The sequence below is a fragment of the Branchiostoma lanceolatum genome, chromosome 1 (genome assembly GCF_035083965.1).
Source record: "Branchiostoma lanceolatum isolate klBraLanc5 chromosome 1, klBraLanc5.hap2, whole genome shotgun sequence".
Taxonomy (NCBI): Eukaryota; Metazoa; Chordata; class Leptocardii; order Amphioxiformes; family Branchiostomatidae; genus Branchiostoma; species Branchiostoma lanceolatum.
This window is the reverse complement of record NC_089722.1, coordinates 31,898,391-31,918,764: the sequence shown is the minus strand read 5'-3', so window position 1 is coordinate 31,918,764 and position 20,374 is coordinate 31,898,391. Positions and strand designations below refer to the sequence as shown.

Sequence of the window (20,374 nt, the reverse complement as noted above, 5' to 3'; positions counted from 1 at the left end):
AGATGCCTGATTTGCATATATAATGAGATGACGTCGCCTTATTTGCATATTAAATTCCGCAATGGGGAGTCCGTCTCCGGGCAAAGCCCACGTGTGACGTCAGGAGTAAACTTTCCTGGTCTGGCGCGCTCAGCTGATGACTGTTCGGGTAGTGTACACAAAAATGTGAGTCCCGCTCTTAACAACATGGTTCCCGACTTGTCTCCCTTGCAGAAAGAACTTCTCCAAGCTCTGCTAAACTCCGGGCTAACTAAAGAAGAGTTGATCCAATGGCTCCAATCCACGCAAGTAGAGAAGGAGAACCTGGAGCAAGGAGAAGAGGTGTTACGTGTCTCGAAGCTGGAGGTAGACGAAGAAGAAGAAGATGATGAAGCGATTGAGGAAGCGAGTAGAAACCACCGCCAGGCCGATCGCGTTCCCCCGGGACGCTCCAGAACCGGCTCCGAGAAAGAAAACGAGCGCGCGTTTCACGCCAAATTTGCTCACCTGAAATCTAACGGTCAACCTGGCAGCCTGGTGGAACACCTGTTACGGTAAGAGCCTTGACTTTTACCTGCACGAATATGGTGCAGAAACACCTGTTGAATCCGTGAACTCTACCTGACCTTTTCCAAGTTTGTAGAACGGATGGCCAACGCGGCATGCACATGTTGTTAATCGCTTCTGCATGTTTGAACCGCTTCTCTGCTTGGCTGTATAAACGGTTACTTTTGTACTCCTTTTTCTAAGTAATTCCTGAATTTCATACATTAGACCTTTAAGTAAAAATTCCTACCATTAATAGAGGCCAGGCTTTTAGAAATGCGGAATTTAATAATCGCGCTTATTTCGATCTGCGTTTTCTTCTGTGTTCCATCTAAAAGGTATTTTCCTTCCTTCAGCCACGTAAAAACAATCATAAATCAACTCCCAAAAACTGGGTCAGACCAGGCCATTCCCCCTGCCAGAAGTTTTAAATCTGGCGTGACTGACAACAAATAACAAATATCGCTAATCATCAACACGGCTTGGTTACTGATATACGACTCAATACTATAACGTTTCAAAGTGTAGTTTTTCTGAGCGCTAGTAGTACTGTTCTAGACATGCGTTTTGTCCAGGCCCAAAGATCGAAATGGATAAAAAGTTTTCAATTTGTTGGGGCTAATTAGTTCCATGTAGCCATGTAAAGCTGGTCCTAATTATTTCCCCCTGAGCCAGAAAAAAAAAAATAAGATAGCAGAAAAATGTAAGGACAAAGATATAAACATATGCCATTTTGTATCCAGTTGTTTACTAGCCATATTTACATCTTTTCACCATTTTTCACTCCTTCATTTCTTACGGTAACGTTGGGTAACCTAAATTCGTGGGGTACTTAAAGTCGGGATTTTTCGAAAACGGGGTATTTAGGGATATGTGCTACATGCAAAATCAGTTATAACGCCAGCAATGCAAAGCAGATAGACTAACGTATTCAGAACACTGGCTGAAAAGCTTCGATAACCATGCATTAGAAGTTGGCGACGTCAAAAACTCTCCGTCCCTTATTGACAGAGTCTGGGGGCTTCGTGGGAGAATCACCCAGCACGGTTGTTCGCTGGTTTATAAGACAAATGTCACATCTCCTGCCTGCTAAACACAATTATTTATAAGACAACTTATTACAATCTCTTTTGCTAACCTGCAACTATATTCTAAGTGTGATCAATCATCAAAACTCCTCTCTGTTGCTACAACCTACGGCACGTGTATTTTCCCGCCGCCATATTTTTAACCAGAATCCTGTTGTCAAGCAGACGACAAAGGTTTGTGAGGAACACTTTTTTGTCTAAATGCTGCGTGTGATAGTGGACTGAGGAAGATATTTTCCTCAAAGTTTGCTCCTAACACAACAAGGAACACATGGACATAGTAGTATTACCATTGCTACGGCATCCAGCTAACTTCCCATGAATAATGTAACGTTACACGTTGCCCGATGATGACGATGGGCCGACTTTGAGTGAAGTTCTACCGACTCAACACACGGGTTGTTCCCGAACTGGCCTGATGTGTGCGGTACGGCCGTTTCTTCGTGTATTTTTTTTACTTGGACACGTCTATATCCATAGCACTCTCCTCAAGCCAAGGATAGAACGAATAGCTGCTGTATAAAATGTGATTAGCGGTAAGATATTCAAGACGAATCTTCTCTCCCGAATTAATGTGCCCCCCTGTCCGACAGCACCACAATTGTGCGTGCGGCGCACGGTAGTTTCAAGTTGAAATATTATGGTGTCAGCACGACTAGAGACAAAATCTACCATATATATGATTAGTGCAAAGATAGTACATGATACTGACAGAATAATAGAGAAAAAGGATGGTTTATTGTTCTGCTAGATTGATTTCAGTCAACCATTATCGGAAAAATCCCGAATTTAGGTTACCCAACGTTACATACATTCAGTTATACATGCTTCTGTGACAATTTCCTATCTTCTAGTATATAATAACCTAAAATTAATGTTAAATCTTGTTTGTCTTTGAAATTCTGTAGCTTCTACTTTTCTCTCACCCTCTCTTCTATACTTTCTGAGTTTCTCATTTTCTTGATTCACTTTCCGTATGCCTGAAATCTAGAAGAGAAGGTGTAATAAATTTTTGCCAGAATCTTTTTGAATTAAAGCTTATATGTTCCAGAAAACAAGTTGAGATTTGTTTCTGAGCTTGGTAATTCACATACTTTCTAGCATGAAATGTTCGGTTTGAAAGAAATATTGCATTCCTATAAATGCACATTTCCTAAAGTCTACGGAAGTACATGCTTGTGGAACAAAAAGTTGATTATCTTACAGAAAAAAACTTCATTCTCTTGCTGAGCTGTTTTGCACGCCTTCTCTCATTTGTTTTCAATTCTACCTTTATCAATGACTAGGCAGTCTATTTGGCAGGATAAAGGAGTTCCCTTGAATCAAATAGTTCAAGACTAGGAAATAAATGGCTTAAAGTGGTGACAGGGGTTAACTGTAGTAGATGCCAGGCATCCCTTACAACAGGATGTAAACCAGCAGGCCTATAGGCTCTAATTTGTTGGTTCTCTGGTTAAACTGGTAGGGTTGTCTCCAGGACCCGTCCCTCTGTCCTGTGTCTGAAATTTGCTTTTTGGGATGGGAAAACATTTCACCCCTTTCTTCGAAAAAATTTGAACTTTGTGACTTGAAACTGATGAAAATTACCGATTTAACTACGGACATGGGCTCCCAACATGAGTGGGATGGAAACGAATTTGAAGCTAGAGACTGCCCTGGTTCAAAGAAAGCTGATCTCAAAGCGGAGAGGGAAGTTTGGGCATTGGGCCAAGTTTCAGGGTATGAAAATTTAGCCAACTAGCCTTCCGAAGATGTTAGGGATAATAGAATTCATAAAAATTGGGTGAATATTTGGCCGGGAGCTTGAGATTGAGCCTACTGTCAGAATAACAGCCCTTGGAAGAGTGGGCAAATGTTACATATGGTGGGTGGCCAAACTCCCTTGGCAAATTATTCTCTCTATTCGTTTGGCTACATTTCTGCTGGTGTTGTTAATCTGGTAGACACTATTATGATCTATTAAGTACTGTAAATGCAGAAATGTTCGCGGTAGTTTTATATTCGCAATTTTCACGGTGAACTCTTTACCGCAAACTTAAAACCACCGCAAAAAGCCGTTCCATTGTGTGACTGTAGCACTGCTATTAATGTTTCAAACGCAAACTCAAAACCGCTGCGAACACTCCATTTTCTCCCTACCGCGAAATCAAATCCTTGCCAACATTTCTGCTTTTACAGTAAGGGAATACCGTTTGCAGGTCCAAGTTTTCCTCACAGCCCAGCTGTTTTACATGCAGCTGCCATTTTAGATTGTTACTTCAAAATGTCTGACAACCCAGTAGATAAATTGATGTGGCCTCACTCAGATGAAGTCCAGAACTGTAAAAGACATGATAGATTACCTTGTCACCACCTCTTGCCTGTTAGAAACAGAACCCACCAGGCCACATACAACACAATTACAAGGACAAGTGGTGTTGTCAACAATCTTATTGTTTCCTTCTCACCACCTATTGTTCTCTTAACAAAGACTATTACACGCACCATTGAGTCTTCATGCCCAATTTGAGATGAAACCTATTCTTGGGAACATGACACCATGGGGCACACTTTACTCTGGATCAATTCTAGGTTGACAGACATGTGTCAAAGGATCAGGATTTGGGGACTTCCTACCTTGTATTATAAACTTTTAAGAGAAAGGTTGCAGAAATAGATTTTCCTCTTCTTTTCTGATTTGCTCATTTCTTTGTCTGGGCTGAGAGGTTTTTTTTGTTTGACTAAGTCTTGTTTTGCTGTCAGTATTCTGATATCTTTATTCTAAATGTCTGGGTCTAAATAACTAATTCTACCAGAAGACATGTTATTCTGTGCTCCATCTCCATCATAAGTGTAAAAAGAAAAGAAAATTGACTCAAGACCGATGGCAATCAATTTTAAAGTGATGGGTACTGCAGCTGAAAAAGTGCTTTTTGAGGATGCAAATCTTGCCAACCCTTAAAGTTTAAGGTAGAATTGCAATGGAAGAGCATTCAAGTTATTCTAACTAGACTTTTGAGGTCACAGAAATGAACTTTGTCAGATTTCTTTTACTGGTAGCTGTCACATTGTATGTATCAGTTCACTGTCCTTAGAATGGCATATACATAATACAGTATAACAGAAAAGAAACCTGTATATAAATTTAGCAAAAGCTGGTTATTGGCTAGACAGCCAAAATATTTTTGAGGAAGTTATTTAGCCTGAATATATCATGAAGATCTTCTAGGATGTAATTTTATTTTTCCTGCATTGAAGACTCTATGTCAAATTGATATTGAGCTTTTTCTAGCAAACTTTAGAAAAAAAATGTACTTGTGTCTATATTTTTGCCTCTATTGTAAGAGTAGAACATAAAATTTCTCATTTACAGTTTCAAAATCCTCAAACTAGAAATCAGAACATAGAAAAAAAGGAGAAACTGTGAACATAATGCTACACCTCAGAACAGAATGCATAGCTCGCGACGTAGATGATACAGTATTGTGAAAATTTGTCACCTTCTGCAAAAAAGTCACTTTCTCACCTGGATACGCATCACCTTTTCCTGACCTTTTACCGGTCGTCACCTGGTACTGACCCCACGCACGCCAGGCTTCGCAAGCAAGTCCTCAGTAAACACCATTGTACTGCATTACTTTATGACCTGCTCTGTGCACATATTTTCCTCAGAAACAATCTCCCCAAATAGACCACCATTCCTCCAAATCCAAGGCCCATTTTCTGCGAAAGGTTTCATTTTTGTGTTCGGAACTGCACAATCTTTCGGATAGTTTGGAAAAGGGAAGTATAGCCGATAAAAAGGAGGACAACGGTTGGAAGTAACTGATTGGTTGCTAGATAAGCAGCTGGACATTGTTCGGTTACTAATACCCGTATTTGCACTGGCTACAGGTAGTTACAGGATTTTGCATGCAAGATTTGCCGCAAATGCGCGAGACAAGGGGTTGGCACCGGGCGGAGACGTAAACAATGTTCAATTTCCGCGGGGGAAACCTCCCAGTCTAATCTGAACTTGTATTCACATATTAACAACAATCATCAACTAAGAATTATGGTACAATGTGGTTAGATAGCTGACTTATAAAGAGCGTCCACCGCAACAATTGGCCCACTGGGACAGAGACACAACACTCATTTACGAACGCTCTGTAAAACTGTAATTGCTGTAAAAATCTGACTGTTAATAATTGAGCAGGTTTTCAAGGAGTGAAAGTTTCACATAAAGTCTGCCATGTTGCTTCTCTGCCTCGGTGGTGGATTAATCCAGCTTCGTTTCTGGGCACTTGGACTTTGCTCAGGTTGTTTTCAAGAGTTTTACTTGAATACAGGGCTGGTTGGTCCAATTTTCCTTGGGTAAATAAGCTAAAGCGTCCTATTGTTCGGTGAGGGGTTGATTTGGAACACAGCGCGTGTTTGCCCTACTCGACACCACAGTGGTAGCTAGGTATTTTTGCTGCCCTGCCCAGTTGTTTTGCAGGAACTGGCCCAGGGAACCATGGATGTCAAAGGAATGTTGAAAGTCGAAATCAGCATTATGATTGATGTGTTCTAGATTTTTCTTTCTCATATAAGTATATCATATATCCACTAAGGAAAATGAATCCTTCATCGTTTCGTATTGATTTTCTACAAAGAACACACAAATTCTATGGGTTTTTTTTGCTGTTTTTTTTTTTTTTCTCAATGGAACTCTAACTTGTCTAAGCCAGGCGGAAGGTCAAGGTTGTAGGGAACAAATTAAAACAGCTAGGAAACTTCTAAACTTTTTTTTTCTGTCTCGCGTTTGGAAAAGATGATGATTTGCCGGTGATTCTTCTTTTGCTAAAATTATAATTAATAACAATTTTGCTGGTATGTCAATCATTGTTTAATTGGGCTTGCATCATGTCACACTTTATAGGCTGAAATCTTGCAGATGTGTAGCCGGTGAGCCTACATGTGGTTTAGGATTAAGAAATTAGTAGTAAGTGACAGTCTAAGACATGCATGATTGTGTAAGACGACTGTTAACAATGTTCTTATCTCAGTTGTTGAGTTGAGAAGTCTCAGCCAGGTTTATGGTCAGGGCTGAGTTGACCTGAGTGTTGGGGCGGAGTTGGTCTAATTAGCGACCAGGGCCAAGAGAGTAAAGCCCCCCTGTCACTGGACCCGCGGAACGCTGGCATCTTCGCTGTGGCCGATCGAATTGACAAAGCAGTACAACGAATTTCATCATTTTTTTAAAGCTTTGTGTGTTTTGTTGTATTTTTGGTCATACTTGTATGTTTTGAATGATGTTCCCATAATAAAGTCAATGGCATTAAACAAATCCAGTCTAGGACGCAGCAACGCCACCAGTGTGCTGCGGGTCCAGTGAGAGGGGGGCTTATTAAAGGGCCAAGGCATCCACATCTCTCTTGAAGACCCCAGTTCCATTTCAATTAATGAATTAGTGGGTTGACTGAGGGTGAATTTAACTTAGCTCTGATATACATTGTCAGGTGTGTGACAAGATGTCATACTTTCAATGATGCAAGATTTAAAGAAAAATGTTTTTATTACATAGGTCCACACCAATTCTATTTGTTGATTCTCAGATTTTTTCAGTAAAAAATTGGAGCGACAGGGCGAAACATTTTTTTCTTACAAATAGACTGGGGTGGAGATAAGGGCTTACATTACATAAAGAATGAGAGGATTTAATTCAAGTTTCAGCTTTGTATGGCTCATTTTATGCAATGAACCCCTTTCTTTGATCTAAAGCTATAATTTCAGTAACATAATTACCTTTTGCTATGTAATATAAGGATTGGCATTGAGGATTAGTTTTAATAAAGGAAAAATTATAACTTAATATGATAAATGTGACCACACTTTTTAGGTATGCGCAGACCTTTATAATCTATTTCGGTGGCTATTGAGTTGAACAACTGAACAAATGGTAAAATCGTGAGTAAAAAATTGTGAATGGGAATAGTGACCCAATTTTTTGGGGAAAAACAGCAGAGACAATTTCAAGAAGCAACAAAAAAAACTGGTGTGGCATAATCTGTGTGAAACATAACACTGGGTCAGGGCAAAACAATGTCTGACCTCTAAGTGACCTCCTCACCCTCAGGTAGACCCTGGTCAGTCTTCTACACTGTCTTATCTCACTACAAACAAGCCCTGATGGACAAATAAGATAATCTCCTAGAGTAAAGGAACACAGCTTCTACTCAGCACCTAATTAAAAATCATCTGTTATATCACAGCAGTGCCAATGGCTCCTTTTGGCTTCAAACAGCGAAATAGGGACACATTTTGGACCTGAAAATCAACTTCCAATTTTTTTCCTGTAAAGTCGCGGATTTCAAGTGGAAATGATGCAAAACAACTCATTAACATGTTCTACAATGTAAGTCAAAAACAATTGATTACAATTGGTTTGGCAGTGCTGAGTTTACATACTGTAGGCCTGTTAACCTGTTTTTTTGTTATACTTTGTGTTCTTAGACCCGATCATTGTGACATTTACGTACAGGGTATGATGAGGCTCGGAGCTTGAAATATACTCAATTTTCAAAAGCAAATATACTCAATTTTCAAAAGCAAGTTAGCAGTTACTCAAGCAACTGGATCATCACAGTAGATTTTTGAAACGGCCAGACATTTCAGGTAGACCTTTGCTTACTATATATATAAAGCAATTTTGAAATTGCAGTGAAAAATACAGACAAATTGCAATTTGATAAGTTAAAGAATACATGATTAAGACACTTAAATAATTTTGAATGATATATACTGATTTAGCAGAAAACAGACAAAGGTACTTAAATGAGACCTGAAAAGTAATTAAACATTAGACCAATCCCACGCAAGTTAAAAAGAGACTGTCACTGTATTTGACCACCAATGCCTGATATTCATTAGATTCTGCTAGCAATTATAGACACACACAAACATATGGAAGACATCCTCAAACAGTAATACAGACGTTTGTCCGTGCATGGCCAACTTTTTTAACATTGCTGATTCAGCAGTTCTTTAAGTGAGTAGTACACCATCGACCCAAAGAGAGAGCAATTTTGCCTTAAGGAGGCTTTTTGTGTGATAATAGTGGTCAAAACCTGTCAACTTATTTTCCTGTCACCATTTTGATATGATATGAACCCATTGTTTTCGTTATCATCTTTGGATCAGGTCATCATATTTTTGTTTGAGTTCTCAATTTTTACCCTAGGCTTCTTCATTTATTTTGGTCTGTTGGTAAATATGTTGACTGCGTATAAGGCTGCCTCGTGTCAAATGAACAAATTTGATTCAAAATCAAACAAAGGATCATAATAGGGTTAACAAAAGTGTTTTAACATGGCAAATTAACTATTAGATTGTCAAAGCATTATGTTGAAACGTCAGGTTATTTGCACATGCCAGCAGTGTGTTTGGAAGGGCCCAGATGTTCTATAATGTAGAAGCCCATCCTTGACATTTTGATTGACAGCACTTAGGGTCAATCTAATTGGTCTGTGACACCTGTGGTCAAAGTTTGCACCATTGTTTTTCTCATTAGGCCAGGTTGATTTGATTATATGGATGACATCCTCTGGGAATGCCCAAACTGATGCGAGGGTGCAAATAAAAAAAGTTTTAAAAAATGCCTTTCCTTTGAAATGTAGGTGGTCAGGAAGCTTGGACAAATGACTAAATACACAGAGGATGGTATACCAAAGAACGGATTCTTCATTCTTGGTCTTTCACATCTTCTTCTTTGAGCCTGGCATTCTAGACATTAGTATCCGTTTTCCGAAATATCTTTTTTGCAATTTACAGCATATGTATACTCATTTCATAGCTGCTTTGCACGATTTACAGTATGGTAGAAAACGTTTTTTTGGTGCAAATGGACGAGAATGCATGCGCACGCGGATGTCATCCATATATTTTAAATCAACACGGCCTTACTGGAAAAGTGCACACAAAAGAATATTTAATGAAATTAGAAAAGCTTGAGTATAAATGTTTCCAAATTAAAGTAAACAATGATTATAAGGTTTTGTTTTCTCACAATCTATTTCTGCATTTTTACCACTTTTCAACATTGTACTATAATCATAATTTTTTAGATTTTCCTTGCATGTTTATCAAGTGCATTGTTATTTTATTAAAAGAGGGGAAAGCAGTAAAGAGTTAGTTTGAAAGTTCATCTGTGTAAGTATAAAAATCATTCTAAAGAAAAGTTCAAGATCAATTTGCATAACAATGGGAAAGTTGGACTTATGCTATTTTTCAACTGACAAACGTAGATGAGCTCCAGAGTTTGGGAATACAGTCAGGGTGGAAAGTATTTTTCGAATGAGATTCAAAACCGAAAGTTCCACTGGAGTACAATAGAAAGCCGCTAGGGGGCCTTATCATTTCTAGGTCTCATCAAGACCTACCCACCTACCAAATATCAAGACAACTCCAGGTATTCTTGAGTTATTGTGTTGACAGACAGACAAACAGACACACACAGAGGCAGATAGACACACTAGAACTCAAACAAAAACATTACCTTATGATAATAATAACGGTTTATCCAGTTCAAATACAGCTCATCCCATATCGCAGGCAAATACTGAATTGCATGGGGAAACTTTACATATTATTAGGTAACATCTTGCACTAAAACAGTAACTACTGTGCCGATGGCCAATGAATAACATATATTGGACGTACATAGATGAAATAAAAGTCACCGGTCGCTAAGGGTATGAAAACATTGCAGATTCAACAGATTTACGACATATGTAAGTCTCATCTATATATAAAATATCTCAAGATGTTTCGGACTAAGCAAGCTCTTAAAAGTTCCAGCTGTCACTTTGGTACAAGGTAATTTTAACAAGTAATAAAGGGCAATTACAAGTTCAGCAATTGAATAAGATTGATAAATGAATTGCATGAATAAGAAACTTCTTGGCAAAGGTAACAAGTAGTGCTGCGTACCTGTACTGTAAAAATTGATTAGGTACAGGTCCAATATACCAGATCATGAAGTACCAGTACTGTAGCGATATAAATCTACTACAAGTATGTGCTTATTTTGTGACTGATCTCCTGACCTCATGCAACACCAAACATGACCAAAGTGATACCTTGGAACAGCATAACTAATATGCAACAGATCATTCAGGCAGGCCAGAGTTTTGATAGCATTAGGCCAAAGGAAGTTTGGTAGTAGGAAACCTAGTTTTGTTCTTTGAATACTGACAAGTTGAAAACAGTTTATGTTTTTTTAATTGAAGAAGTTCAGAAAAACACTTGTTAATTTTTCAGAATTTGTCCGGACCTGTACCTAAACCTCTGTACATGTACCTGATGTTATGTTTAGGTACGCAGCACTAAGAACAAGCATTTCTCTTCCCTGCACTAGGGAGGATCCATGGAAGGCAGCAAAGATTATCAAGTCTTACATGCAGCAGCACAACATCCCCCAGCGGGAGGTGGTGGACGCCACGGGCCTGAACCAGAGCCACCTGTCACAGCACCTCAACAAGGGCACTCCCATGAAGAACCAGAAGAGGGCGCTGCTGTACAGCTGGTTCGACAGGAAACAGAGAGAGGTGCAACAACGTGAGTTTGAAATACTGAATGAGTTTTATACAGATATCAGAGAACAGATAACATGACTTTTTAGACAAAACAGCAAATTTTGATTTTTTTTCAAAATTTTGTAAAAGTCAATTAAACTTTAAGGATATCTTGTAACTTTAGACAAGACAGAAAACAGAAAGAGGTGCAACAACGTGAGTTTGAAATACTGAATGAAGTTGTAACATATTTTATACAGATATCAGAGAACAGGTGCATGACATTGTAGACAAAATAGCAAATTTGGACTTTTTTCTTGCTCAAAATTGGGCGAGGTATCGTCAACAAGAGTTAAGCTAAAAGTTAAAATCCTTCCACACCATAAGGTGTATAGGGCAGTGCCCATCACCGTTTCATAGCCCTGGGCCACACTGCGGTGCAATCACTGCAGCAGGGGGCTAGTCCACTGACAGTGGAGTGTGTTTAACTTCCATACTGTTTCATAAGTATGTACCATTTTTATGAAGTCTTTGGTATGACTCAATGCGCCTCTTGTCCAGAGGTGTCCTACCCGGGCAGCAAAAGTCAATTCAAACTTAAAGGATATCTTGTAACTTTATACATCACCAAATAGAATGATAAAGGATAGTAACATTATCACCAAGTGCATAAAGGTGTTATGCAAGAGAAATGATACTTATGATACAAGAGAAAATTGATTTCTTTTAGATGATACCAATCATGCTGTCTCTTCCAATACACCGGTGTCTTTCTGTGACACTACGGTAAACTTCTTTATACCTTAAAGGCAACGAAAGCAAATATAAGGGCCCTGAAATCGGCTTTGAAAGTTAATTTTCTTTAATCATTTCTAATACACGATTAGTTCAAACAACACTATGACAATGTATAGCAATGTCCATGATGCAAAAATATGACTTTGTTGTAGTGTGAAAACTCAATGAAAATCGTCGCCAGGGTGTTTGTAGGCTTGTGAAACTAAGGGGATCATCGTATGGCTCGTTTTTGCACGGTTTTAAAATGCTTTAAGTATGAAGTTATTATGTGCTAGACAGTGTTAGTAACTGTCGCAACAATGAAAATTTCAGCATTTTTCTTATGTCCATTTTTTGGTCCCTAACATTGCTTTGGTTGCCTTTAAAATTGTCATCATCATCATCTTAACAGATCACTATTTCATATATCATCAATAATAACGACCCCCTCCTTCTTCTATCCTCCCCTGTTCATGATCTAACAAACACAAATCACTGACTGATTAACAAGATGTGTTTCTAACACCTGAATGGAAGATTTCTATGCTGTAGAATTTGCGGGCACCACTGGGCTGGACCTTGACGATGGGTTCGACTACGGGCCGGACAGTAAGAGGGCCAGGAGAAACCGGTTCAAGTGGGGGCCCGCCTCACAGAGGATATTGTACGAGGCCTACCAGAGACAGCGCAACCCTAGTAAGGAGGAGAGGGAAGCTTTGGTGGAGGAATGTAACAGGTCAGTTATCAAGGTTTTTTAAGTAGCGCAATATTGCGTCGCTATGGCTCACACTTTTAGTCAAGCACACAAGGTCACCCCTACTCTTCTTGATAAGTGTGTTGGATTCTTTTGTGTGCAGAGGTTTAATGCTTGAGGCTTACACCTGAATCTCCCTCATACATGGGAACAACGGCTTAACGTCACCATCCGAAATGATGAGTGCAATTCCTTACAGCATGTCCGACCTGTGTGTCTGACCCTAGGATGGAACTCCGACCTGCGAGTCCACGTAATTTGATACAGATGGCCAAAAAGCAGGATAGTGTTACCCCTTGTGCCAAAGAGATATTGTGTCAACAAAAGAAACTGAAGCCTGGAACTCGATGTATGAGTTCTTGTCTTGAACTGGACATGAATGAGCAACTCCTTGGGTTCATTTGCTACATTTTGTGTCATATTTTGATATCAGGAAGCCCTAAAGAACAACATGCCCAGGCAAGACAGGAGATTGTGTTCAAAACAGCCCAAAGAGAACTTTTGCCACTTTGTTGATACCAAGTGACAATAACACAAATACTGACTCAAATCTCTATATTCTAAATCTATACTCTAAGTGATAAGTGTGGTAGGTTCTTAAGCATGTTTAAGGCAAACTTTGAATTGAAGCTTGATACTCATTAGCATTCATAACAACAGTAACTTGTGGAAAGCTGTGCCTACTCTTGTCAACAAGTGTGTTCTTTGGCTCTATAGGAATATAGGCCAAGAACAGCTAAATCAGCACCAAGGAGAGTAACACACCTGAAGCATTCAGGAGGACAGTAAATACTAAACGGTGCTTTGACTATGTGAATGTCAGCAAAAGGACAATCTGACTGCAGAACTGTACTCCCTTCATCACATCAAGGATTTCAAAACAGGACCAGTGGCTTTGAATGGCGAAATGGTAGGGCGTTTGGATCAGTATCCAGAGATCCAGTGTTTGAATCCCATGACATGTCCTGACTTTGTGCCTTTGGGAAAGGCTGCCTTAACACGAATTTCCTCACTCCACTCAGGCAAAAATTAGTACCTACCTTTGGTTAGGGACGTCCCTTGGACAGGATGTTAAATGGAGGTGCCATGTTTCAGATGAGCCACATGTGCGCTTGCAGCACGTTAAAAAACCCTCCACAATTATCGAAAAGAGGAGGGGTCCTTCATGGTGTGAGAGGATCAAATACATCAGTAAGAATATGCTGCTTGTATTTTTTAATAAAGACCAGGTCTGACTCTTTTCGATAATTGTGCTGGGGGTTTTAATGTGCTGCAGGTGCACATGTGGCTCATCTCAAACATGGCACCTCCATTTAACATCCTGTCCAAGGGACGTCCCTAACCGAAGCTGGTACTCATTTTCACCTGAGGCAGTTTACCGAGTATGAAATGCAAACAAATACCAACACCTCGATGATCTTTTACTTCCAGAGCGGAATGCTTGCAGAGAGGAGTGTCTCCGAGCCAGGCTAGCGGTCTGGGCTCCAACCTGGTGACGGAGGTTCGAGTCTACAACTGGTTTGCCAACCGGAGGAAAGAGGAGGCCTTCAGACACAAGCTGGCCATGGACGCCTACCAGCAGCAGCAGCTGCCACAACAGCCGCAGCAGCAACAGGCGCCCCAGCAGCAGCCGCAGCAGCAGCAGCAGCAGCTGCAACAACAGCTGCAGCAGAGTCAGGTGCAGCAGCAGCAGCAACATCAAATCCCACATCAACAACAGTCGCATCAGGTGCAAGCTAGCCTAAAGGGTGAGTGTCAAAGATTTATAAAGCCATAACCATGGAAAATTATAGAAAAACAGTTAATTTTTTAGCTGTTCAATATTGTTGCAATAGGTAGCTTAAGTATACTATCATGTTGCACATGTTGTAATAGCCTGTACTGTAGTGATGCAATACTGGGTGCATGTGCATTTTTGTGCACCCACAATTACAAAACAGGAGCTGTGCAGTGTGCACCTAATTTTTGACTGTGAGTGCACTAATGCACCCAAATATTTTTGTAGGCTATAGGTACTAATGTATTTAGTATACAGAATATTCTTGAAATTTGAATATCAAAAGCAAAATTATGATACATCCTTCTTTTTTCATGTATTACCTGTTTTAAGTTTTGAAGTTAGCTATAGAATTATGGATTGAACTTCTTGAGAGAGGGAGTAGGGTTTGTCATACATTTTGCTGACATTCTAACTTTATTTTATGTTATTTTACTTGTTTTCCTATAACAATAAATTGTAACAACACGACTCAAACGTTTGCTGTGCATGCAAAGCAGGTTCAAATCATTCAATGTAAGCCTGTGCAATACAACTTGGAAGCCCTGGCAATGCGGTTAAATACAGATCAGACCCCTATTGAACGTTATCCTGACCCAGGTAGGATATAAAATGAAATATAGACATACAAGTAATGTCCCGGCCAAAGAACAACTAAATCAGCACCAAGGACAGTCCCACACCTGAGGCATTCAGGACAACATGTGGAGTCGCGGTGGCGGAGTGGCAGGGTGTTCGGCCCTGGATTCAAATCTGGGGGCCCCTAATTTGTCTCATTGACATTGTGCCCATGGGAAAGGCACATTACACGACTCTCCCCACTTCACTCAGGTGAAAATGAGTACCTAGCTTCGGTTAGAGATGTCCATCGGATAGGACGTTAAATGAAGGTCCCTGGTTGAGGAGAGTCACACCTAGAGCATGTTAAAGAACCCACTACGCTTATCAAAAAGAGTAAGGGTCCTTCACGGTATGAGAGGATCAAATAGACCTGTCCAGATATACAGCTTGTACTCTTCAGTACAAACCTGGTGTGTTAGGCCATGAGGCGGTTTACCGGGTATGCAATACAAACGAACAAAACATTTGTATCATTGACATTGTGCCCTTGGCAAAGGCACTTTACATGACTTTCCTCACTTCACTCAGGTGAAAATGACCACGTAAAAGAACCAAACACGCTCATTGAAAAGAGTAAGGGTCCTTCCCAGTGTGAGAGGATCAAATATATCTGTCCGAACATGCAGCTTGTACTCTTCAGTACAAACCTGGTGTGTTACGTCATGAGGCAGTTTACCGGATATGCAATACAAACAAACAAAACAACAGGTGACAGGTTTTTGAGAGAGGGAGTAGGGTTTGTCATACGTTTGGCTGAGACAGACGTTCTAACTTTATTTCATATTATTTTACTTGTGTCCTATAACAAAAAATTGTAACAACATAATTCAAACGTTGGAATCCAGTTTTCAAATTTTCGACTGCTGTGCATGCGAAGCACGCTCAAACCATTCGATAGAAGCCCGTGCAATACAACTTGGAAGCCCGGACAACACGGTATAATACAGATTAGATCCATATTGAACATCATCCTGGCCCAGGTATGATATAAAATGGAGTATAGGCATACAAGTAAAGTCCCGGCCAAAGAACAATTAAATCAGCACCAAGGACAGTCCCACACCTGAGGCATTCAGGACAACAGTGGTGCAGCGGCAGGGAGGTCCTGAGTTCAAATCCAGGGTCCCCTGATTTGTCTTGTTGACGTTGTGCCCTTGGGAAAGGCACTTTAGACAACTTTCCCCACTTCACACAGGTGAAAATGAGTACCTAGCTTTGGTTAGAGACGTCCCTCGGATAAGACGTTAAATGGAGGTCCCGTGTTTGAGGAGAGGAGAGACACACCTTGAGCATGTTAAAGAACCCACCACGCTTATCAAAAAGAGTAGGGTTCCTTCCCGGTGTGAGTGGATCAAATACATCTGTCTGGATATGCAGGTTATATTGTTCAGTACAAACCTGGTGTGTTACGCCATGAGGTGGTTTTCCGGGTATGCAATACAAACAAACAAACAACCAAACAACCAAACAAAGACCGCCAAAAATGCTATATTTCTTCCTACGCAGCAACAACAAACCCAGTCCGATTTTGGGCAAAAATCATCCAGGGAAACTTGAAGCACGCGGTGTAAACATATACGATACATTCTATCACTCTAACATTACAACTGTGGAAAAATATACGAATAAACAAAACAAAACAAGACAACAGTACTAGTACCTTGTTAACAGTGTATTGACTGTGTGAATGTCTACAGAAGCGGTGTACCAGCAGACAGCTAACCAGTCCCAGCAGGCTTCAGTACAGTCGGTGCTGGCCAGTTCCGCTGCCACGCCCACCCACCACACCTCGGTCGTCATGGTACCAGGTGAGACGTCTCTTCTACTGGTCTTCTCTCTTCTTTAAGCCCCCCTCTCACTGGACCCACGGCACGCTGGCAGCATCGCTGCGTCCTAAACTGGATTTTTTTACCCTTGACTTTATGATGTGAATATCATTCAAAACGTAACTGCTGTGTTAAAGGCAACCCAAACAATATTAGCGCCCAAAAAAATGAAAATAAAAAAATCTTTATGGCAGTGACATTTACTAACATTGTTTAGCACATTTGCGTAATAACTTCATACTTTGAGCATTTTAAAACCTCGCAAAATCGTGCTGTAAAATGATACCCTTAGTTTCGCGAGCCTACAAAAACTCCGGCCACGATTTTCAGTGAGTTCTCCCATCACAATGACGTCATATTTTTGCATAAGGCCACACCAATTTAATTTCTTGGTGAACGGATTTTTATTTCCCCCCAAAAAAAATTGTAGAAAAAAAATGCATGAAAACAGAAGGCTGGCCCAGCCCTCTGTTTTTATGAATTCCTTTTTTTCTAACCTTTTTTTTTTTGGAAAATAAAAATCCATTAACCAAGTTATTGAATTGGTGTGGCCTAATGGACGTTGCTATACATTGTGATAATGTTTTTTTAACTTAAGAATGACTAAATAGATTGACTTTCAAAAAACGATTTTTGGGGGATAAAACTGCTTTACCTTCCTTTAATAATGACCCTCTATTGACTTTAACACTTCTGTACCTGTATTGACTTTAACCCCTCAGGTACTATGCCATCCAGCGGGCTCCATCGCACTCAGGGGACAACCACACTAGCAAACATGGACACAGGAGAGCTACAGGTTAGACAGGAGGAGGGGGGCAGTTTTACTTGTCTTAGGTCTAGAAAGGCTGTGTTTCCAATTAGGCCACGTTGATTTGATTATATGGATTACATCCACAAAACTGGTGCGAGTGTGCGAATAAAAAAATTAGCAAAAATAAAAAGTTTCCTTCATTATGAAATCTACGTGGTCAGGAAGGTTGAACAAATGAATAAACACACAGAGTATGATTTACCGAAATATCTATTAGGTTCTTTTTTTTGTCCTTTCAAAACTTCTTCCTTGACTTTTGCATTGATTTTGGCATTCCACGTCATTAGTATCTTTTTTCACTATTTTTCTACAAAAAATAAACGGCATATATGATCTGTTTGCAGCTGCTTTGTATGATTTACAGTATGGTGGAATTTTTATTTTATTTTTGGATTTGGACGAAAATTTATGCACGCGCGGATGTCATCCATATAATCAAATCAAGATAGCCTTAAGGTCTTTAAAAATAGGATCGGGGATAAGGATTCTCTTTTTTTTTTCTTTTTTTTTTTCTTTTAGATTTCAGTCAACAAATACTGTTTACCAACTGAAGGTAAAACTGAAATATGCAAGGACACTGGTATTTTCATAATTCAATCATATTGCAATGATACAGATAAAATGTTACATTAACACTGGTCACTTTAAATTTGGAAAAACACCAGTAATTTGGAAAATCATGTAATGTAAATTGTAAACCCTTAAGTTTGGTATCAACTCAAAGGTCTCCTCATTAGACACTATTCATGTGAAAATCAATAATCAGTGATGTTCACAACTCCAGATATTATTGATTGAAAATGCTTGTAGCCTGTAAGGCTGACATCTTGGACTACCAGTCTGCCAGCCTGGCTTGTACGGCCAGATTGTGCGACTGCTGGGCTCAAATCCCAGGACAGGGAGTCTGACCTCGTTAGCCTAGACAGCCATGCGGGCCTAAAACAACACAGACTACCAGGCCCATACTGGCCTGGTTGGCTAGGGAATAGGGAGTGCTGGCGTGTAACCTGCAATTTTCATTCCTCTAGGGCTAGCTGACAGTCCAGACTACCAGTCTAAAGTTTAGGCTCAGACGGCCAGAACCTAAACCACTGGGCTGAGCCTTCAGTCACACAAAGGCATATGTAAACTGTCTGTGTGCTTGTACCAGATTGTAGTAAAAATTAATATTGTTTCAAATTAGTGACCTGTTTAGAGTTTATCTACTGAAGCAATTTTTCCATAGTGAAATAGTTACATAACTGTAACATTTACTGCATAATTCTTCTAAATGTGCATTCTTCTTGCAAGTTGGCAAAGCAACATGTGTGAACCTTTACAAGATTCAAACAAGCGAGTGTACAAACTTATTTCGAGGAGGAAGGATACAAAACCATGTATCACACTGACATGTCAATTAAATGTAGTGGATTGGGTGTGTTCACTGCATATATGACCATGAGGATGATTTGGTACATGCCCACCCATGGCAGTCTACCCACCTCCAAGATGTGCTTTTCTCACCATCACATTTCACCAGAAGGTGCACTTCAAGAGTGACAGGGAAAAATGCACCTTTTCACAAGGGAAATCATGGATCATGCCAGGGCTGCAGGTCATCCCTGTGACCGTACACATCCAACTGAGAAAACACAATTAGCGCCACCAGGCCGGAAAGTTTGAGCAGGGGAAAATCTTTCTGTTTTTGACCAAGTCTGTCATATCGTATGTATGTATGTATGACAAATTGGTAGGGGCGTTTGAACGGTTTTCCTGGCTTCTCAGGGACCCAAATACGGGATCACACAAGATGTAATTTTATCCCTGAAAAAACATCTGCCTGAGTTGCAGGTTGACCTGTTGGTTACCCCTCACCAGGGAAGGGGAGAGGTCAGACTCTCAGACCTCTTTAGTAATTGTCTAAACTATGGGGCTATCAAAGGCGAAGGAATATAAATTTCTCTTTACCATTCAAGTATCTGAAGTGGGGCACTTTACTTAACACAAACTGAAAAGCATGGTTCTATCGCTATCATACAAAGGACAAAAGTACAATAGACATTATCTCTGTAACTGAAATAATAGTCTAATCTCCATCAGAATCTCCTAGTTTTTGCCTGACCACCTACATGTAGGTTATGAACATCACACAGTAGCGTAAAATCTGTATCTATTATCTATATAGCCGGTATAACCGCCATTCGGCGTAACACACCAGCTGAGGTGAGCTAAATAAATTCAGATACCCCAGGTACCAGTCCACATCAGGCTTCTCTTTGACAACAACTTGCATGTGGAAGAAGTTCGTGGACGAAAAAACTCTACTACAGAGACAAAGAATGTACTTAGCTTTGCACCTTGAAATGCAGGAAATGGCATTTCTGAGGTTAACAACATTTCAAATTTGCTGCTGCTACCTCTGATGGTAATTGATGAATTTGAATCCAACTTCCATCTTTATCTCAATAAATTCCAGCTATACAATTGTGATTACATGAGAATGTTTTCTCATAGTCATTTTCTGGAAACTTGACAAAAGCAGTCATTGGGGGAAAATCTTATGAGTTTTGTTGGTCACCATATAAATGGAACTTGGTTTTTTGAACTGGAAAAAGTGCAGAAAAGAGCTACGAAAAGAGTACCAGGACTCAAGAACATGTCCTATGAGGACAGACTCAGAACCTTAAAACTTCCTACG

At 40.0% G+C, this 20,374-nt stretch overlaps 1 protein-coding gene across 3 annotated transcripts in view; it reads left to right on the top strand.

Moving 5' to 3' along the window:
• Nucleotides 1-63: 63 nt before the first annotated feature.
• LOC136449065 (hepatocyte nuclear factor 1-beta-like) overlaps nucleotides 64-20,374 on the top strand; it is a 31,702-nt gene continuing 11,391 nt past the window's right edge. Inside the window, exons 1-6 of one of the 3 annotated variants that reach the window (XM_066448887.1) lie at nucleotides 64-533; nucleotides 10,972-11,171; nucleotides 12,443-12,641; nucleotides 14,091-14,407; nucleotides 16,755-16,865; nucleotides 17,606-17,682. In XM_066448887.1, coding sequence (XP_066304984.1) covers nucleotides 187-533; nucleotides 10,972-11,171; nucleotides 12,443-12,641; nucleotides 14,091-14,407; nucleotides 16,755-16,865; nucleotides 17,606-17,682 — 1,251 coding nt within the window. In that variant the 5' untranslated portion in view covers nucleotides 64-186. The remainder of the gene's footprint in view (nucleotides 534-10,971; nucleotides 11,172-12,442; nucleotides 12,642-14,090; nucleotides 14,408-16,754; nucleotides 16,866-17,605; nucleotides 17,683-20,374) is intronic. The other 2 variants (XM_066448877.1, XM_066448869.1) reach the window with 2 other exon arrangements.